At 39.9% G+C, this 21,560-nt stretch overlaps 1 protein-coding gene across 2 annotated transcripts in view; it reads right to left on the bottom strand.

Annotated features, from left to right (window-relative positions):
- SLC35F5 (solute carrier family 35 member F5) overlaps positions 1-21,560 on the bottom strand; it is a 70,800-nt gene that overhangs the window by 7,960 nt on the left and 41,280 nt on the right. For both annotated transcript variants that reach the window (XM_075530280.1, XM_075530279.1), the window contains 6 exons: positions 21,245-21,309; positions 17,942-18,046; positions 14,059-14,218; positions 9,982-10,072; positions 3,119-3,273; positions 2,562-2,654 (listed from right to left, as the gene is read on the bottom strand). In XM_075530280.1, coding sequence (XP_075386395.1) covers positions 2,579-2,654; positions 3,119-3,273; positions 9,982-10,072; positions 14,059-14,218; positions 17,942-18,046; positions 21,245-21,309 — 652 coding nt within the window. In that variant the 3' untranslated portion in view covers positions 2,562-2,578. The remainder of the gene's footprint in view (positions 1-2,561; positions 2,655-3,118; positions 3,274-9,981; positions 10,073-14,058; positions 14,219-17,941; positions 18,047-21,244; positions 21,310-21,560) is intronic.

Raw genomic sequence — 21,560 nt, 5'->3', positions numbered from 1 at the left:
TGTATGGATTGTGATAAGAGCTGTAAGAACCCTCAATAAGAGTATTTAATAAATATACATATATATATAAACAGATTGGTTAAGAATACAATATATCAGACAAGAGATTATTCTTTGAAATATATAGAAAAGCACCTCAACAACAGAAGAAATAATCCAGTAAAACATGGTCAGGGGGCGTGAACACACCCCTCAGCAAAGAATCCATTCAGGTGGCTGAGAAGCATGAAGAAGTGCTTGGGACCGTTGACCATTCAAGAGATGCAAATCAAAACAAAGCTGAAATTCCATCCCACTGCAGCATTCACAGTGAAGTCCAAAGCAAAAGTAAACAATGCATGCTGGTGAGGGTGCAGGGAGACTAAACAGTATGCTGCCTCTTCAAAAAGCTGGGAAGAGAAACACCGTATGATCCAGAAATCTACGTATATATCAGAGAGATTGGAGCTGTGAAATATATATATATATATATGCCTGTGTTCATCGCAGCACTAGCATAATAGCCCCAAGATGGATGCAACCTAAATGCTCATCAATGAAAGAATGGATACACAAGCTATGCCACTTACACACATGTGGTGCTCTGAAACACTAAAGACAAACAATGGAGCAACCAGGAGGAAATTATGCTGAGGGAAAGGCGTCAATCATACAAATCAATGACGATAGCAGCAGTACAGCCTGTCAGAGGTGCAGGCTGGTTTCAGAAGAGGATGTGGGGCAGCAATGAGTCACAGGGCCTGGTGACGCAAGACCACAGTCATGGAGGGCATCAAAGGCAAGTGCCACAATAGAGTCCACCAGGACAATGATTTACACACTACTCCGGGGAGCAGTGCCTGGATTCGTCAAAGTGAGCAGTGATCTAGTGAGCAGCAGTCTAAGGTGCAACGATTGGTCTCTCCGCATTGGAGGAAAGAAGAGCAAAGATCATCGAGGATGCATGGAGACAATTAGTTCTATGAACGAATGTACCATGTGAACATCAGCCTCCGCCACCCTGAGGCCCGAACAACCAGGTGGCACCCAGCAACCGCTACCAACTGCTCTGTGAATAATAACATTAGAAGTTTCTGGATAGTATGGTGACAATGGGGAACAAACTCAAAATCATACAATTTTTTAAAAAGACTAGACTTAGCGGTTGGACAGCCCATGGCCTTTAGTCACCCTTCGGGTCTGGGGACCGCAATCAATAAGAAGCAAACTATCTGTATATGAAGTATGAATTGTTGAAAAGAAAATTTAGTCTTCACCTAATTCACAATAAAATTTAAAAAGAGAAAAAGCAAACTACTGATACCATGCTTATCCCTGTTGTGTTCCAGCAAGTTGATACGCGACAGAACAGATCTGCTCTGCTCCTACGGAACCAGAAGTCGAGAAGTCAAGCAGCATGCTGCTTTGGGCAGATCTGCTGCAGAAGAACTTTTCAAAGTGTTAAAAGGCACAGATATCACTTTGAACCCTAAGGTGTGCTGGACCCGAGCCATGGTTTTCAAAATCACCTCCGAGGTCGTTCGACGCCCGGAGGGGCCGTGACCCGCAGGCTGCGGGCTGCTGCTCCAGGAGGGGGAGGGGCACGGTGAGTACCACAATGGGACCAAGCAGTAATGGCTGGGAGGATGTGATAGAATGAGGCAATGCTCTGTGCGGCTGTCATGTCCCTGAGCTGGAACCAACTCAACCATCTTCGTGGAGCTCATCTCCAGATCTTCTCTTGTGAGTAACTGACGTGTTCAAACTGCCAACCCTCTGGCTAGCAGGCACGAGCGTCACTACTGTCCCACTAGAGAGCTCCTCAACACGCAATGTGCACAGAAGAATCAAAAAGCTAAAATTCTAAAAAATGAAGGCTTATTTCTTATAAACATAAAGACGTAGTTGGAGAAAGCTTCTAAGAAGTACAATGATAAGGCAAATAAAATATAAAATACATAAGGGAAAATAAATTTAGAAAATAGTCCAAAAGCCCACATCCAAACAATAGCTGTTTCATTAGGTATGAAGAGAGGGGAAAAATGGACAGGAAATGTATTTATCCAATAAATAATCATGAAATTTCCCCAGATTGAAAGGGTAGCCAAGGTACAACAATTGGTCTCTATTTATCTTGGCCAACAGAGAAAGGAGGCGAGTCAGGAAAAGGAGGACATGGAAAGTGTCACTAATTGTCTCCGTGAGCAACTGACTACCTCCTTCATGTCGAGACCACAAGATCGATGGTGCTGGACTACCATTACTGAACATTTAATAAAAGATTCACCAGAAGAAGCCTGATCAAAAGGAGGAAAATACTGGAAAAAATTCAAAAATTTTCATACACTCTAGACTTTCTGAAGCTACAGAGGTTGGACAAACCACAAAAACTATTGTTCTGAAACAGTCTTTAAAACTTAAAAAAAAAAAAAACACTCCTGAAATCATGTTAAAACTTAGTGAAGAACGTCTACCTGGAGTATCATGCCCTCTTTCAGACTGACCTAGATGGGATCGAATTACAAATGGTGACAGGTTACATGAAGGACTCACGGTGGGCAATGAGTTCATGCTATACAAACCTGGGCTAGGGACAAGGCTAGCTAGCTCCGTCCTCCTGCGAAGCGTGGTGCATCGGAATGAGACTCTCACACTGCTCGCTGTCTTCTGGAGCTCTAAGGGAGAAAGGAAGCCACCTTGAGAGCAGAGACAGATCCGTACTGATCATCGATCTTGCTGGCTGAGGCCAGCGCTGCCAGAGCAGGAGCTACTAAGTGTGAAGAATCGGGCTTAACCGCCCACTAACGAGTTTTGGTTTTCTTTCAGACGAAAGTGTAACCGTTCTCTCTCTTAAAAAGCACTTATGGGAAGAAAATTTCACACAACATTATCATATTTTATGAAGAACTATATTTGAGGTGAAAAAATGTATACATTTAAATCCATTATAACAAAATATAACAGGTTTTGCCTGGAGAATCAATTTTCAAAACTCATTAGGAAGAAATACACAGGGCCTGAGATTTTTTCCTGGCATAGTACGTAAGTAAAATATAAATCTTTCAATAATCTTTCACAAAAACCTCCATGGAAAAAGGCAACATTATTTTCTTATCATCTAGAGAGGAAGTCAGTCTACCTCTGAATTCGATGTTTTCTGCATATAAATGCAAAAACTCTTCTAATTCCCACCATCACTGGATCCCAATTATTATAATGACACAGCAGAGTTACAATAAAAAATGAAAAAAATACAGGGACAGCGCCTGCAAAAAATAGCCAAGAAAACTGCACCTGAAAACAGAAAAAGAAGACACACTTTAATATCATCACGTTCCTTTTTAACATAGGTTTTCCATTTTGAAAACAAACAGAAATAATGTTAAAACGTGACCAATATTGAGCACTTGTGATATATTCAGCATATTATTAATTACAAAAATTAGGAGCTTCAATTTATAATGAAATCCATTCACTTCAAATAACCAATAATAATTCTTGCTTCAGGAATAGCCTAAAGCTAGATATGTTTTTGTTTGTTAGGTTAAAAACGCAAAAGCAAAAACATTCCCTACACAATTTTCAGTTTCTGTCTTACATTCCACTTTACCACTTTCTTCTTTACTGCTCATTACCTATTCTTAAATCGACCCTTCCCCTCAATTTCTGAAGTCACTTTAAAAAGCTTACTCACATTTTATAAGAGTATGTTTTTGGGGTGACATGCTAGATTGTGTTAAACACTTTTTTAAGGATAGTACTAACAAAAAATGAAAAAAGTGCAATTTTTGCAAGCAGCTTACAAAGCAGCTAGCTTGATTATTATCTAATAAATTTTGAAAAATTAAAAAGTAATGGCTAGGTAAAATAACAAAAATAGAAATATTTTTATTAAGAACACGACGTGAGAAAAGACAAATAAGCAAGTTACGGTTCAGACATGAAGAACCTTTAGTCATCATCAAGTTTGATCCTTAATCTGTAATTATATCAGGGCCACGATGAAAATTAAAGACAATGAAAAGCTATGAAGTTACAAAAAGAAAGTCAGTTTTCCTTTTCATAAGCCTGTGCTAACCATCTAGAACCAACTAGCGATCAAAACAAGGATCTGGATGAAGCATGGCTTCTCAGATAGAAGCACAGGCAGCGGGAGGAGAAAGGCGCACTGGATTGCATGGGAATCAGAGCTGTGGGTAGTAAGTGGCATTATGAAGAAAACGAAGAGACCATGCCCAGAATGGGGGAGACACTGTAAAAGCTTACTATACCAGAGAAGATGCCTAAAAAATTCAGCACCACAAAAGACTTTGAAACAAGAAAAGATACAAATAACCAATAAGCACACAAAGAATTGCTCACTAGGGCAATGCAAATAAAGAAGCACAAGAAACGGTCAGTCTACCCCTACCCGGATGGTTATGGTCTGCACAACAGAAACTAAGTGTTGTTGCTATGAGGGTGTGGGAAAGCGGACCCCCCCTTAGGCACTGCGGGCGGATGTCAAATGGCCCCCCTGTGGGAGAAGAGAGTGCAGCGGCTCCTCAAGGGGTTAACTGCGAGCTAGCTCCACTCCTGATAGAGACCCAAATGAACGGAAAGCAGGGGCTCAGATGCTTACACACCAGCGCCCAGTGCAGCATTCTTCACAACAGTCAAAAGATGAAAAGCAAAGCATCTATAAATATATATATATATAAATATACAAAATGTGTTACATGCATACAGTGGAATAATATTTCAGTTATAGAAAGAAGTGACATTTTAAAACAAGAAACCAAATGGATGAACCTTGAAAACATTATGCTAAGTGAAATAAGCCAGACGCAAAATGCCAAATACTGTATGGTCTGCTATAGTTTATTGTGCCAGCCTGGCCGAATAAACACAAGTAGGATTAACTGAAGGGCAGAGGGATAAGTGGCTTGGTGAGCCTCGCCTTGCTTGCTCTGTGCCTCAGTTTAAAGGGGTACACTACCTGTGGGATGCCTAGCCTGTGGACTGTGTCGCTGTAAGTTGAGGTCCCTTTAAGCCCACACGATTGGAATGTTCATCTCTGGAGCTGGGGACTGACAGTTGATGACAGTTGGGGACCTGCCCTGCAGTTTGCTGCCTGGGTATATATAGCCCAGCTCTCTCTACAGAAGGGGACTGGTACCTGGCAGCTCTCAGAACTTGAAGGACTGCTAGTGTCTCACTGCTTTAAAATTTAACTGTTAATTTCTTGTATTATCTATCTGTATATTATTTAATGGTTTATTTCTTGAATTATATATCTATCTTTATAAATATATTTATATATAATTACTAGCAATCTGGTTTGTCTCTCTAGAGAACCCTGTCCAATACATGGTCCCACTCTTATATGAAAGATCTCGACTCTGTAAAACCCATCAAGACCAAAGATTAATGATTACCAGAGGGTAGATAGGCTGGGGTGGAGGGGGAGATACATCAGTTTAAGAGAAAGTATATTAAAGCAATTTGTAATGATGTAAAAACAACTCAGCCAAAGAAGTCCACGCCAACTGCAGACACATCAGTGATATACTTTGCAGAACAATGGCCTACACAATAACTCCTATCTTGAAAACAGGTGAGGGAAGTTGTGTTTACCCAGGAGTGCTAAAAACCAAGGTTTAGAGTCACAGGCAATGCTCCCTCTGGTGGAAAGCATGAACTACGGCATTTCAGAGCACCACCAGTCAAAGGCTTGGGTAAGACAAAGTCTTTTACGAGAAACTCAAGAATAATGATGGACAACTTTGAAAACCATTTCTTAAATGCCAAGTATGTGGTAGTCAAAAACACTGCTACAAGCCGGAAGCTGAAGCAACAGGCTAGAGGGTAGACAAACGCTGACTGGGTGAAGGAGAAGAGTAATCCCCAAGAGGGAGAATAGAAACCAAAGGGGAGGGGTTATGGTGTCTGTCTGTCTCTCTCTCTCTCTCTCTCTCCCTCCCTCCCTCCCTCCTCTGAAGAGTGGCTTAAACTATTGAATACAAATCCTCCATACAGGTCCACACACTTCAGAAGGCAGTATTTCTAACTCTTTAACCTTTTCCTGAAAAATTCTGTGCTCAACTTGCCATGTTGGAACCCCATTTTGCATGCTCAGGGGACTCATGTTCTTTTAAATGTTCTTTGTGTTTGAGGAACAAAATGAAATACGAGGGGGTAAGATTGGGCAGTAGGGTAAAAAATGAGCAAGTGCATTGTTGGAATGAAAAAAGTTCCTAAATACAACTTTCCTGACCTTCTCTCACCAGTGCCACTCTGGACAGAATGAGTTTGCCAATATTCAACCAAAACTCTCATTTTAGGGGCTGAGGCTGCCATGCCTAAGGAGAACAGGCCCTGAGAGGACCAAAAGGGTGGGTTCTCCACTCAAAGGGAGTACAAGAATGGGGCAGCCTCAGCACCAAGAACAGTTCCCAGCCCAGAGGGCTTGGGTAGTTGAGAAGAAGCCCAGGGCTGATGCACAATTAAGAGCTGGGAGAGTAGGGGTCAGTACCCAGAGAATATAATTAGATGGAATAAATGTTAAACTTCTGGTTGTCTGGTACCCCAACTTTCCCTCTGTACTGGAAATGCCTACCTTGTGTCTACGCACCACTGTACTTTGCCTCACCCATATTTCACTGGGATGACTCGGATGATGAGGTTTCACACTCCAGAGTTGATTTAAGATTTTGGTGGGATGTGAGGGGTGAATATGTTTGGCACAAGTCAAATAAATGGATTTGGGGGAGAAGGGAAAAGGACAGAATGCTTTAACTTTAATCATGTCCCTGAAAAATGGGTTGTAAATCCTAACCTCTATGCTTGTGGTTGACAGGAGCCCTGGTGGCATAGAGGGTTGTGCATTGGGTTGCTAACTGCAAGATCAGTAGTTCGAGACCACCTGACAATTCGTGAAAGAAAGATGAGGCTTTCTGCTCCAGTAAAGAGTAACAGTCTTGGAAACTGATGAGGACAATTCTACCCTGTCCCAGTTCTACCCTGATCCTACTAGTATTTATTTCTGTTAATTGTCTTGAAAGTTTATTGGAAATCAAATCATATAAAACTCATTTGCATAATAAAGATGATTCTTTCCCAAATGAGATTACAACCACAAGCATCTGATTCTATCAAGACAATTAACAGAAGTAAAGAACTTCCTTAAAAAATTTAAAAAATCAAGTCCTAAACGTATTCAAATATAAATCTGAATATAGTCAGGGTTCCAAAATAATGCCAATAAAGCTAAAATTTCAAAAGCAATATAAGTATGGCCGCCTATTGGAATCATGAGAGTGAAAGGTTGCTCCTATGACGTTTCTTTTAATTCCCTTGAGTATACTATCCTGCTCCTTTTACCCTACCCTCAATCCTTACCAACGGGACCCTGATGCAAATGATATGAAACAAAAATGGGCGCACACATGTCCTCGAGTTAAAAGCTCACAATTACTGCTCTCATTGGTGAATGCTGGCAGGAACACCCCATATTCTGGCTGCCAGTATCACTCACAAGAATCCCTACATCCAGACCAGAACTCAGAGAGCAGGGTCAGAGTACCTGTTCTGACTGGATAGAAATAAGCATTCACTGAGACACAGCACATCCTTGGGAGTAATTTATCCTCAAACCTTTTGCAGCTCTTTTCACTCACATAGGATTAAGAAACCATTGGTGTCTCAGAGAAGCCAATCCACAGAGAAGACCACATGGCCGGCCCCACTAGGAGACACGACATCCCTCACTGACCCATAGCAGGGGACAACACTGGAGACACAGTGTGGGAATTTCACCCGATCTGATCCCACCACACCGAGGCAAACCTCTAAGGGCAAGCAACAGAACAGCAAGGGGAACAGAGCAACCAAGTCCCCAGGGAATACCAAAAATAGACTTTGGGGCCAAGGCTTGGCACCCCATTAGACTCCACCGGAAAACATTCCTAAAGGCCAACAAACAGTCCTTAAACTAACTACAAGCTTTTCTTTCTTGTTGTAGTTGTGTTGTGTTTTTGTTTTTGTCATTGAATTTTTGTTGCTGTTGTCTTTTTTTGTTGCTTGGTTTTGCTGTCTTGTTTTTGGGCATGTTATTATCTCCGCAGGTTTATCTAAATAAGATAGGCTGGATGAACAATCTGGAGGAGAAAACAACTGGACTGACAGTTCCACAGGGACAAGGGAGAGGGGAGGTGGGGGGAAAGGAAGTGGTGTAAACAAAGCCAAGGACAAGGGAACAACAAGTGACCCAAATCAGTGGTGGAGAGGATGTAGGAGGCCTGGTAGAGTGTGATCAAGGATAATGTAACCAAGAAGAATTACTGAAACCCAAATGAAGGCTGAGCATGATAATGGGATTAGAGGAAAGTCAAAGGAAATAGAGGAAAGGGCTAGGAGGCAAAGGGCATTTATAGCGGTCTAAATAAAGGCATGTACATATGTAAATATATTTATATATGATGATGGGGAGATAGATTTATGCGCATACATTTATAGGCTTAGCATTAAAGTAGCAGATGGACATTGGGTCTCCACTCAAGTACTCCCTCAATGCAAGAACACTTTGTTCTATTAAACTGATATTCCACGATGCTCACCTTCTCGACACGATCGTTGAAGACAAATGGGTGCATAATCAAATGTGGTGAAGAAAGCAGATGGTGCCCAGCTATCAAAAGATATAGCATCTGGGGTCTTAAAGGCTTGAAGGTAAACAAGCGGCCATCTAGCTCTGAAGCAACAAAGCCCACATGGAAGAAGCACACCAGCCTGTGTGATTACGAGGTGGCAAAGGGATGAGGTATCAGGCATCAAAGAACAAAAAAATCCTATCATTGTGAATAAGGGGGAGAGTGGAGTGGGAACCCAAACCCATCTGCAGGCAACTGGACACACCCTTACAGAAGGGTTGTGGGAAGGAGATGAGCCAGTCAGGGTGCTGTGTAGCAATGATGAAACACACAAATTTCCTCTAGTTCCCAAATGCTTCCTTCCCACCCACCCCCCTTCCTACCCCACTATCATGATCCCAATTCTACCTTACAAATCTGGCTAGACCAGAGGATGGACACTGGTACAGATAGGAACTGGAAACACAGGGAATCCAGGATAGATGGTCCCTTCAGGACCAGTGCTGAGAGTGGAAGGAGGGTGGGGTAAAAAGGGGGAACTGATTACAGGGATCGACACATAACCTCCTCCCTGAGGGATGGACAACAGAAAAGCGGGTGAAGGGAGATGTTGTAAGTTATGACAAAATAATAATTTGTAAATTATCAAGGGTTCATGAGGGAGGGGGAAGGGGGGAGTGGGGAGGGAGGAGGAAAAATGAGGAGTTGATGCCAGGGGCTTACATGAACAGATGTTCTGAGAATGATGAGGTTCACGAATATACAAATGTGCTTTATACAATTGATGTATGGATTGTGATAAGAGTTGTATGAACCCCCAATAAAATGATTTTTTTTAAAACCCCAAATGTTGGGGTTTATCCTAGAAACAAAAATACCACTCAGTGTCATCACATCAAGGCCAACTCACAGGGACCCTATAAGACAGTTGTAGAGTATCCCTATGAGTTAGTGGGAATACAAAGCCGCCTATTTCTCCCTGGGAGTGGGCTAGTGGTTTTGAAGTTCTGACCTTGCCGTTAGCAGTCCAACTCTTAGCCACTACACTACCAGGGTTCCTGGAAAATACTAGTGATCAAGTTAAAACATATGCCCTGTTAATGCAACTGACTTACCAAGGCATATTTGAAACATTCACTCAAAAACTGGAGAACTGAATACACAGTGTCTGGTTAGGAAACTTAGGAAAGCACTTTTTAATGTAAATATGTAGAGATGATCAATTTCTTTGTATGGCTAGGTAAGGGATCCTGGGAAAGCAGGCATAGCATTACTCAGAGCCAGATCCTCATCATTTAGTCACATCCCTTAATGATCATCAGCTATGTTCTTAATAATATACCTAAAATATCTAAAAAATGACTTGCCTTACCTTTTGCATACACATATCAGCTATTATGGACAGCGGTATCGTAAGGCTTAGTGCAAGCGTGCCTATCAATGATGAGGTAAGAAAGCAGCCCCTAAAAAAGAAAGAAAGATAGGAAAACAAGAAAATAACATTTCATATTTAAAAAAATTAAAAGGCCCCCAAAAGAAGTGAAACAATACAAACACCACCAAAGACTCCTATAACACACGTTTGAGAGCTCAAGAGCAAAACTAAAAGCTTAGAGCAGACTGAAATACACTAAAGCTATCAAGATTGTTCTAAATCTTATCTTCCAATATTAAAAATTCAAATGAAAAGTCCAAAGGACTCTATCCTGTTTTCAAAATGTGTTGAGAGATTTTACTCAGTTTTAGATTCTATTCAGTTTTATTTCAACAAAGTTTCATAAAATACTACTCAATAATCATAGTTTTGTGATACTTAGCTAAACTTTCTTTAAATCAAATCACTCACAACATTAAGAAATTGACTAGTCAACATATGAATCTACCATCAAGGAGTAATACCTCCCCCTCATTAAAACTAAAATTGTCTTTAAAGGTGTTTTTCCTTGGTTTTCCTCAGCATACGAAAGAAAGACAATATTTTAAAAGGATATCTCCTGTCAACTTCCATTTTTTCAGCAACTGTCCTAGTAGCTAAATTCTTCGTTTTAATATTTCCCTGGAGTATCAACGTTGATTATCAAATTTTGGAAAAGCAATCTGCATTTTAGTTCAACTTGAGGGAACATATACCAAACAGAAACAGATAAGCTATTTAATAATTTTTATGTGCTTTGATGTGTAAGAATGTTTAAAAAGTGTACAGGGAAGCCATACTATATATACCATACATACTCGAGTATAAGTCGATCAGAATATCAGCCAATGCACCTAATCTTACCACAAAAACGACATTAAAAGTGTGCTGAAAGACTCGGCTTATACATGAGTATATATGGTCATTAAAAACAATGACCCACGGAAGTTATAGGTAAATAAATTTGGAATATGTTTAAATTAATAATATAGCCTTTGCAGCAAATGGGAATATCCCCATAAAATGTCAGTAGAAATTTTCCATAGAGGCTGGACAATTTATTGTACTAAAAAGTTTAAAACATATTGTTCTCACTGCCACCGAGTCAATTCCGACTATAGGGTTATGATGAGAAATATATTTATATGATTCTCACTTTGCTTTGGATTATAAACATCACCTAGAATTTGAGGTTTATAATGTTTAATTAAGTTGATTAGCCTACTGGCAATAAACTCTTGGATGTGCTGGTGGCATTGTTGGGCACCTGTTAGACTATGTCTGTGGTTCCAGCCCTGCGGCCACTCCCAGGAAGAAAGATGAGGCCATGTGATTCTGTATGGAGCTACAGCTTAGGGAGCTCTGTACTACAGAGCAGTGGTTCCCAACCTGTGGGTCGCGACCTCTTTTGGCGGGGGGTCGAACGACCCCTTCACAGGAGTCGAACGATTCATATCAGTAGCAAAATTAGTTATAAAGTAACAGTGAAAATAATTTTATGGTTGGGGGGGTCACTACAACATGAGGAACTGTATTAAAGGGCCGCGGCATGAGGAAGGTTGAGAACCACTGCTGTCGAGTCTAGGGGGTCACTGTGAATCAGAATAAACTCAAAGGCAGTGGGCTCAGCTTAATGAACGATTAGAAATCGCTGGGTGACACAAACAGTTAAGTTCTTGACTATTACTGTGTACAGAGGTGTATCAGAAAAATCCAGCTTTTCAAAGTTGTGAAGCATCCATCCTAGGTAGGGATAAATAAAGCTAGGAGCACATGTAGGGCTCTGAGGGTCCAAATGTATCTATTCAATAATAAACATCCATATACACAGTGGGAAATATAAATTATGCTCCTTTTTATAGAAGAATTTTGTAATTATATACCAAAATTTAGAGTACACTGTTTTGACCTAGTCACTTCTAAACTGAAAGGTCCCCTTTAGAAATGAAAATATATTTATCATATTGCTATATTATACAAGAACACTTCTATATGCTAAGACATATAGAAAAGTGTTTGATGACATAGTATTTATAAAGAAAAATATTGGAAACATGAAATGTATCTTAAAAACATCTAGTTAAACGTAGCCATTATTACATAAGATTGGAATTCTATGTAGCCTTTTTTTTAAAAAAAAAAGAGTTGAACCTAAGTGCTGATACATAAAGAATTTCCTACACACAAAAGACATGAAGTTATGAAAACTGTACAGAACAATCCATAAAATATTGTTTTGTATATTAAAAGTCAAAACACTTGAGGAAAACATTAAGCCAGCAACACACTTCGGTAGGTATAAAATATGTTTAGAAGTTAACAGTAATCACCTTTGAAAAAAGGACTGAAAAATTTGGAGAAGGGGGGTTGCTTTGTCTTATTAATGCTTTTGCTTACTTTGGCAGGCATTATTCTTTTACACTTAACAAAGCTAAATAAAAGAGAAATTATTATAATATGTCACTCTATCATGTCTTTAAGAATATAAGTCCCTGGGGTACATACTAATCTCAGAAAGCTCATGATAGAGATTAGATGTACAGCACACTCATATTCAATAGTCCCTCAACAGCCACATTCCATTCTGCTGAAAATAGAGAAATTCTACTGTTTCAGTAAAGAATTAGTGTTATAGATATTTGTAGATAAAACAGTACACTTACACAGTTATTCTCAATAATAATGACCATAATTAAACCCTTCTCTGGTCTAACATCCAAAAAGAAATTGAAGTATTTCTTTAAAATACATAACTCTTTAAAAGTTTTCTAATTTCAATTAAACTCTGAAAACTAGACACTATGAAGTTGTCTTAAAATAATAATGAATGTATAATTATTTTCAATTAGCTATGAATAAGTTAAACCATATTGCTGTCAGAAATGGTTGACGATCAACAATTTCTCATGGCTTAACTAAATTCAATCGAAATGCTTAAATTCCTACCCAGTAAGTAGCTATCACTGCTCAGAACCAAGAAGGAAAAAAAGAAAAAGGAAAAAAATCACAGCAGAAGAGAACACAAAGTTACATAGTAGATATTAATAAGTGAAATATAGTTAACTTCCTTTCTGGTTAAAAAAAGGAGCGCGCGTAAATGCAATGAAGACAGAAAAATTAATGAGCTAACAGACTTAAAGCGTTTTAGTTTTGGAATATACATGCATGCAAATTAATCAGAAGAGTACTCCCCAAAACGGCAGGCCCGGAGAAGATTCAGAAGTGAATGTTCACATTTTACATTTCAAACGAGGGAGGAGTGTGGGTGGCCTGCATGGCGAGAGTCTAGGAAGCCTTGGAGAAGTTACTCTGCTGCAGGCTTCCGCAGAGAACAACACCCGTCTTCACTGAGATGAAATACAACTCAATGAGGAGTGTAAGTACAATGTACTTGAAAACAGGATTAAGTATAAAAGTCTGTAGGGAAAAAATCTTTGAAACTCCACAGAGGAGACTGCCTTTCAGCTGTTTTCAGATTGATGTCACAGTGACTTTAAAATTACATTTCCATCTCAAAGTTAGAGTTTGCACAGCCAGCTCACCCATATGAAAGGCGTTGAGAAAATCAACAAGAGACAGAGTCTGTGAACCGGATGGGTGAGAGCCCAGGCTCTTTAAACAAGTCCCCAGATTCTCACGTAGAATCACATTGGGATACACATATCTAATAAGTTTAGATGTCCACTAAATAATTATTCCTTTCATTTGTATGACACTCCACCTTCTAAAACACTTTAAGAAATTTGCATGATTCACTGTCATTCATTCATTCAACAACAATTTATTGAGTTTCTCCTCTGTGGGAGGCATTATTCTATACAGTGGCCCAGGTCAGTTAAAGCCAAACAAACAAAGAAGGAAATGAAAACAAGCCCAGTTCCAGTTTCACTGGAGAATAATCTCATGTTTATAAGTGTGGCCGGTAGGTAGACAGGTACACCAGAGGGGTCATCAGAAGACAAGAAATCTAAATGCTTGCACTATTCAGGTTTCTAACTGAAACGAAGGCATCCAAGGACAATAAACAGTACATACCACAACCACAGGAACTCTGAGAGAACTGTTCCAATAAGGCCATTAATGATAATGCACATTAATACTACTTTATTGGGAAACTCAAAGTCCTCAAATCCAGTATAATGAAGTAAAAAGAAACCTGGCCATAAGAGCAGCAGATTAAACAGACCTACAAAACCTAAATATATATAAAAGAAAAGAAAAATGTTAGTAATTATGGTCTCAATTTCCCAAACTTATCATTATCTCTATGATATGGAAACATTAAATTTTGCACAAATAACTCCAACATGTTTTGTAACGTAAGCTGTTTGTTTCTAAGTTAATCTCACAAACACCTCAACACCAAAAGAAAACTGTATCAAACAATTGGAGATGATTGGATATTTGCATTGTATTGATCAACTACTGTGGAATAAACCACCTAACAATTCAAAAGGAAGGGCTGTTAACCTTAGCCATGATTAATATAGTGTACTAGAATTTGAAAGACACATATGTTAGTTGCATATGTTGTATATGTTGCAATTATAAGGAAATGGTTCTCTCTTTCTCCCTTCTTCAATTCAGTTGGGCGGCTACCTACAAAGTCAGCAGTTCGAAACCACCAGCCGCTCCAAAGGAGAAACGGAAAACGTTCTACTGTGTACCATAGGGTTGCTATGAGTTGGAATTGACTCCACGGTATTGAGTTCAGTTGTTTTTATCCTAGGAATAATAGAGGAAGGGTCGCTGCAAAAAAGATAAGTTATTGATTTCCACCTTCCCAGAGCTGATAAACTAGCTGGTGAGCTAACACACACCCACAAATAGCTAGTCGACCCATCAAATACAACCTGGCTGTTTGAAGGCTAAAGAGTGAAGGGATTGCATCTGCTTTACATTCTGATGATGCTGGATTCCAATTCCAGCTCTCATACTCATGAGCGCCGTGACTCCACTCAAGATACAGCACCCTACACCTTTATCCTCGATTCTGAACATGCTTCATTAGCATAAACCAGCACATGTATGAATTGGAAACCAAGTACAAAACTTTTTGACTTAACCCTATACATACACACATAGATAATAGCAAGCTTATTTTCTATTTGCTATGACACCTAACAAAAAAGTAGGCTTTCGTGTTGTTTAGTTAAGGGGGCTTACGGGGGCTGGAGCACCTACAACCACCACTCTTCTTCGAAGAACTGTCCTTACAGAACAGCCAAGACTACCCTTCCAATGAGGGGTCCCCCCCCCCCGCCCCTCAGGCTCTGCTGCAATGGCTGACGGGGGTTTACACGGTGTGCAGCTCACAGCACAATGATGTGCGTGCTCCCCAACTGCCATGAGTTGAGTCAACTCTCCTCTTGACCTGAAACCACGGGGTTCTTCACTCACTCATTCCCCAGTTCTTCCTGCACAGCACCCCCTCTCAACAAACCACCAAAGAACACCCCTGTCTTATACTCCATGTCTAAATAAAACGAAAAACCCATCTCCATGAAGTCAATTCTGATCCAAAGCGACCCCACTGGGCAGAGAAGAACAGCCCCATAGGATTTACAGGCTGTGATCTTTATGGGACAGACTGCCATTGGTGGGTTTGAACCAACAGCATTTGGGTCAGCAGCCATGCTCTTAGCCACAAAGCCACGAGGGAGTCCAAATGAAGACATCCAATAAGAACAAAAATGAAAAAATAAAAGCACACACATACAAATGACACTCAAGACCTCAAACTGTTAGACTAGCACTACAAATGATTCCAATCTATTTGGCAAATAATTTAGCAAATCTATTTTGTAGCCTATTTTGAACTGAAATCCCATGATAAATTAACAACTTGCTAGATAGCTTTCCTTCCTCTTTAGGAAGGTACAAATGGCGTCCCCCATTCTTCAGGCTTTAAGAACCAGAGCACACATCTTCCTGTTCTCCTCCTCAGCACATTTGCTCAAGATCACCTGCTGTGCCTCTGCTCATGCTTCTTTACCCTCAATAATCTAACCCAAACTTCTTATCCAAATCCCGTCTTATTCTATAGCCCAAGTCTAATCAATTTTACTTTACATACCACATCATTCTACAGGCACTCTCTTAAAAGAGTAAATTAATACATTTTTCTCAAAGTCACTGATGTTGAAGACTCACAGTGACCAGACAGAACCAAGTAGAACTACGCAAGCAAACCGTCACATTTTTCTACCACAGAGCCCATGATAAGTTTGAACCTGATCTTTTGGTAAGCAACCTAGGGGATGCGAATGAATTTAATGTTTAAAAAGAAAAAAGGTGTCAATGTCCCTGTGGGTTTCCAAGAGTGTAAATCTTTACAGGAGCGGAGCGCCTCCCTGTTATTTCTCCCGTGCAGCAGTTGGTGTGTTTGAGTCACCGTACTCTCTGTTAGCAGCCCGGTGCTTATCCCACAGTGCCACCAGCGCACTACTATGTATGAAAAGAACATCAGCATTTCAATTAATTCAAGGTGGAATGTTTTATGATTCTACTATAAAAATCATTAGAAGTATCACTTTTACAGAGAGATTTTTGAATTCTATACTAGCAATGATATGCCAATCTAGTGAGTACAAAAACCTTTTAATTTGTTAATCTTCAGTTAAAGGTATTCAAACTGTTTTAAACAGGAAGACATGTTTTTACAAGTAGCAGAGGGGTTCAAGAACCAAGTTCACACCTGGAACGTGGTCTCTTCCCATGATCCTACAGTGTTCTAAGAAGTCATAACCGTTAGAATTCAGGTCTCCTGACTCCTTAAAAGCTACACTTTGAACTCTTACAAGTAGGCTTCTTTGCTCTCCTGACACTCAAATACTTTCTGGAAGTATCTTCTCAAGGCGCCCTTTCCTTACAATCCTACAGAAAGCACAGCTCTTCCATGAGATGATTTTGGGCAAAGGGGTACTTGGAGATCCTGTGAGGGATTCTATTCACCAAAGTCTACGAATGGATGCCAGGACCCGTCACTGGGTAATCTGAAAGCCCATGCCAAAAAAGAACTCAACTCGCCAATGGGATCATTTGAATGACCCCAGAGTTGCCAGTGTTAACAAAGGAAAAGAAAGCATACAAGGTAGAACAGTCTGTCTCTCTCTCTCTCTCTCTCTCTCTCTCTCTCTCTCTCTCTCTCTCTCTCTCTCTCCCCAGTGTTTTGTTCTGCTGTACACAGGGTCGCTCTGAGTTGGAAGTGACTCAACAGCACCCGACAACAACAAATATACACACACACAGATATGCATGTATGTGCATGTAACTTGGGAGTAGTTTCCTCAATCCCAGGCTTCAAGCAACAGTCCTGATGGCAAAGTAGGCAAAGCACTGGGCTAAAAGGTAAGTGGTTCAAATCCACCAGATGCTCCTCGGGAGAAAGATGAGGCATCTGCTCTGTAAAGTCCTACAGTCTTGTAGGGCCATGCGTTGGCATGGACTTGATGGAAGTGAATGGTCTGTGAGTTAACCCTGTGAAACAGGTCCCCCCTGTTCAGTAGTGTCACTATGAGTCGGAATCAGCCTGATGGCAGTGGGGTATGCATCACACGAATGAAAATGGCAAAACTGTAACCCAGGAGGTGTACTCTCACATGCCGCTAACAGTTCAATTCTGTCGTATCAATGACAAATGCGTGGCTCACAAGGTGAACACTTTGCTGCAAAAAACGTTAGCAGGAGTTTTTCGATTTGCTGTGGGGATTGTGCATCCCTTCATAGGAAGTGCACAGGCAGGTCATATGAACCTCAGCTCCTTAAGGTCTCTTCCATCCCTAAACTCCTAGGATTTTAATGAAAGATTTATATGGGACAAAAAACATTTCTCTCAGAGGTTCCCCCCATTCCACCCTCAAAAAGCTAAGTTAATAATCTAGAGTAAAAGAACCTCACAAAATAAACATATTCTTACCAAAGAACATTGGAATATCCAATTTATCTTCTCTGTCTACTTTTCTCTTAATCATAACAATATAGACAGCATAGAGCATGGCGCCAACAAGAGACCAAATGGAACCTACAGAAATCAAAATAATGTTTAAAGAATTTCATTCATTAACTCATTCAACATATACTTAAAATCTAATTAAATGATAGATATGATTCTAAGTAGCAAGGGCATAAAAACAGAAAACAAGGAGATGCAATCCATCCCACCCACATTCTCCAGGAGTTCCAGAAGGTGCTCAGGGTGCGACAAAGAAGAGGAAAAGGTCACCCCAGGGCTCTAGCGAAACACCCACAGCTAAGCTCAAACGCCTACACTTGTAGTCTCCTGGTTTTGACATTTTGAAATGCGCATTTGTGTTTCCCCACAAACATAATTTTGACAGTTAGCAGAATGCAACTTAAGAATGCTTCTTTCCCTCTCTACAGGGTTGTTCCTATTGCTCTCCCGGCTACCTGGACTCTCTCCCTGCACCATAGCTTTTGTAATCCATGATTTTTTTTTTAATTGTGAATTAGGTGGGGAGTTTACATTTCAGACTCTGCATTCAACAGTTCAAACAACTCATCAACCCCCTTATCACTTTTACTATATATTTCACCATCGTGATTCCCACCGCCATGTTTTCTCTGTACGCCACTGAAATTCTACCTAATTTGCCTTATGTTTTATACAGTCAGTCCCATAATTACTATGGTTGTAGATGGTATTGTTCTATTCTTCAGTTGCTTCACTTTGCAAGCCCCGTACAGTGATAAAAATGAAGAATTCCCTGTAAATGTCAAACACAAAGTGTATGCTGCCTTTGCACTCTCTGTAGTATCCAACAATGGTGCTGGGTTCCCAGTCCGTGAATGACAAGCACGGTTTCTCTGTAATTCATTGTTTCACTCTCAAATACATTTAAATAAGGGTTCAAATCAGCAAATACATTTTTAGGGCAGGGAAATTATTCTATGTGATACAGTAATGATGGACACAGTATACTTTTGACAAAACCATACAAAAGTGTACCATAATGTAAATATGGACTTCTAATTAATACTTAATTATGTATCAATATAATTTCAACATGATAATAAATATACCATACTACAGCACATTGTTAACAATAGGGGAAACTATGGGGAGGGGGAGAGAGGAAGAATATGGATATGAAAACTGACTGCACTCATGCGCAACTCTTCATAAACTTTAATATTTTAATCAATTATTCATGCATACAACAGTTTATTCAATTATCTACATAAAACATTGTTAATAGACACAAAGCGACTCTGAGAGGAAAGTGATGAGGTCGTTCAAGGCAAAGTTTCCCAAACAACAATTAGGAACAGTTTAGAAGAAAGGGTTCTAGTCAGTACATTTCAAGTATCTAGAGAAAATATCCAGAGGGAAACCATTGAGCTGGGCTCCAATTATCTTTATTTTTTGTTAAGTCTAAAAAGGAATTTAAAAAACCTAGGTGTTAACTGTGCAAGAAACAACAATGAGTACTAAAATTAGTGGCTGAAAGTAAGATAAAGAACAGGATAGCTTTATAATCTGAATGTATTTCCCCACAAAATGCTACTTACAAAGAGAGAAAAATTAGTTATGTTACCGGCAGAAACCTGGCAGACAAGAACTTAATCAAATGATAAAGTTAACACCACGAGTACTACTAAGGCAAATCACTACTACGTGTCCCTGAAGACATTTGGTCACTTCTAAAATATTCTTATCAGAAATGTAAGCTTGAATTTAACAATAAGGAAATTTCAAACAAACTGGATGACAATATACAAAACTAAGGGACAGTACTTCAAAACTGTGGCATCACAAAAGGTTATAGAAAATGAAGATTGATGAGCAGTTCCACATTAGAGCTCTCAAAGGAGACATAGAATTAAATACAACAATTGATCCTGAAGCAGAAAAAGAGCACTCATTGAAAATCGTGACCTCTAAGAAGGCTATACAGATTCTATAATAGTATTATAGCAATGTTAATTCCTGATTTGGGTAACTGTACATTAATGATAAGAGATGTTCACCTTAGGAAAAATCTGGGGGAAGGCAAGATGGAAATTCTTTGAGCTATTTTTGAACTTTTTACATGATGTCAAAGGGGGAGACTGAAACAAGTGCTGTTACTCTGTCCGGGCTGACCCCTTTGTTCCCTGAGGGGTGAAGGGGCCCGGGAGTACATGTGTGCATAATGTGCACAAACCTTTCTTGTACACAGGCACTCTCTGCTATCCAAACACCCGAATGATAGACAATTCCTATTTGCCCTTTAAATGAACCTGGCACTGTCATGGCCAACAAAGTGAACCAGAAACAGACTAGCATTTTTACAGGTTGGGTGATGTGTTATGGTAACTAAAATGGGAAAACTTAGCGTTTGAAGCTACGGCATGGAAAACTCAGCAGCAGCAGAGGATGCCTGCCCTTGAAGAGCCTGCTGCATGTGCTTGGGTTTCTGGCAGGACTATAGAAAGGCTCCACATATTCAAAGGGGTGGTCAAATGCCATCTTTGAGGGACACTGCTGTTCTGTCTCTGTTTACCAGTGGTTTGTAGCCTGCTTTAATGTTATATAAACCAAACACTACTAGCTGCGATTCTTTGTCAATATGGCTCCCATAGGAACATGTGGGTGGAGTTTATTTAGCCTCTCAATCAGGACACAGCTTGACTGGAGGGCAACCGAGACACCTGGCTTCCTGGAGGCTGGCCCTTCTCTCTCTCTCGCCTTCACCTTCTTGTTGAAGACCTACACTTGGAGAGGTGCTGAAGCCACGCCAGAGACCTGCCAGATGCCTGGAGATGCATCCACTGCCATTGGCTTTACAAGACTTTGCACCCACCAGCCTGTGACCTTCCAGCATTATGCATCATTGCATGTGGCTGCGTTTAAGTGTGAAGAGGCACTTATGGACTAGAATCGGACTTATGGACTTGATCTGGACTGGGCTGAGAAGTCTATATATAATTACTTCTTCATATAAAGCTCTCTCTTACAATTATATGAGTGCTCCTGGATTTGTTTCTCTAGTCAACCCAGCTAACACACTAGCAATAAATTCTTAATCAAAATCACTTTCACTTGCTGATACAGCTTTTAAATAACTAAAAAGGCTTTAAATATTTTCTTGCACTAAAGTATGCTTAAATAAGAACCACACACAACCGTCCTGACTGATCTACAAATGCTTAAAGAAACAGGATAGAATTGGAATTCATCCCTAGCAGCCTGACAGAGAAGGCGAATCTAGGTACTTACCTATTGTATCTCTTCCGGCAGATTTTTCAGATCCTGATAGGTTTACCAACACAACACCTCCAATACTAGGAGAATAACAATCATTACTGAGAGCATAATAATAAATTTCTTAAAAGGATAATCATAAAAAGAATTTACAAATGATTAATACTAATCTCAACTTTAGGCAAAACTGGGGAAGAATTTAACGACATCATTAACAATAGCTAAGTACTATGTGTCAGGCACTATGCTAGTACAATCCAGAACCATAGCTGTTGAGCTGATTTTGACTTAGAGTGACAATATCGTGCTATAATTAAAACAAATCATTTAA

The sequence above is a fragment of the Tenrec ecaudatus genome, chromosome 13 (assembly GCF_050624435.1).
Source record: "Tenrec ecaudatus isolate mTenEca1 chromosome 13, mTenEca1.hap1, whole genome shotgun sequence".
NCBI lineage: Eukaryota > Metazoa > Chordata > Mammalia > Afrosoricida > Tenrecidae > Tenrec > Tenrec ecaudatus.
The sequence above is the reverse complement of the archived record's forward strand: the minus strand, read 5'-3'. Positions and strand labels throughout refer to the sequence as shown.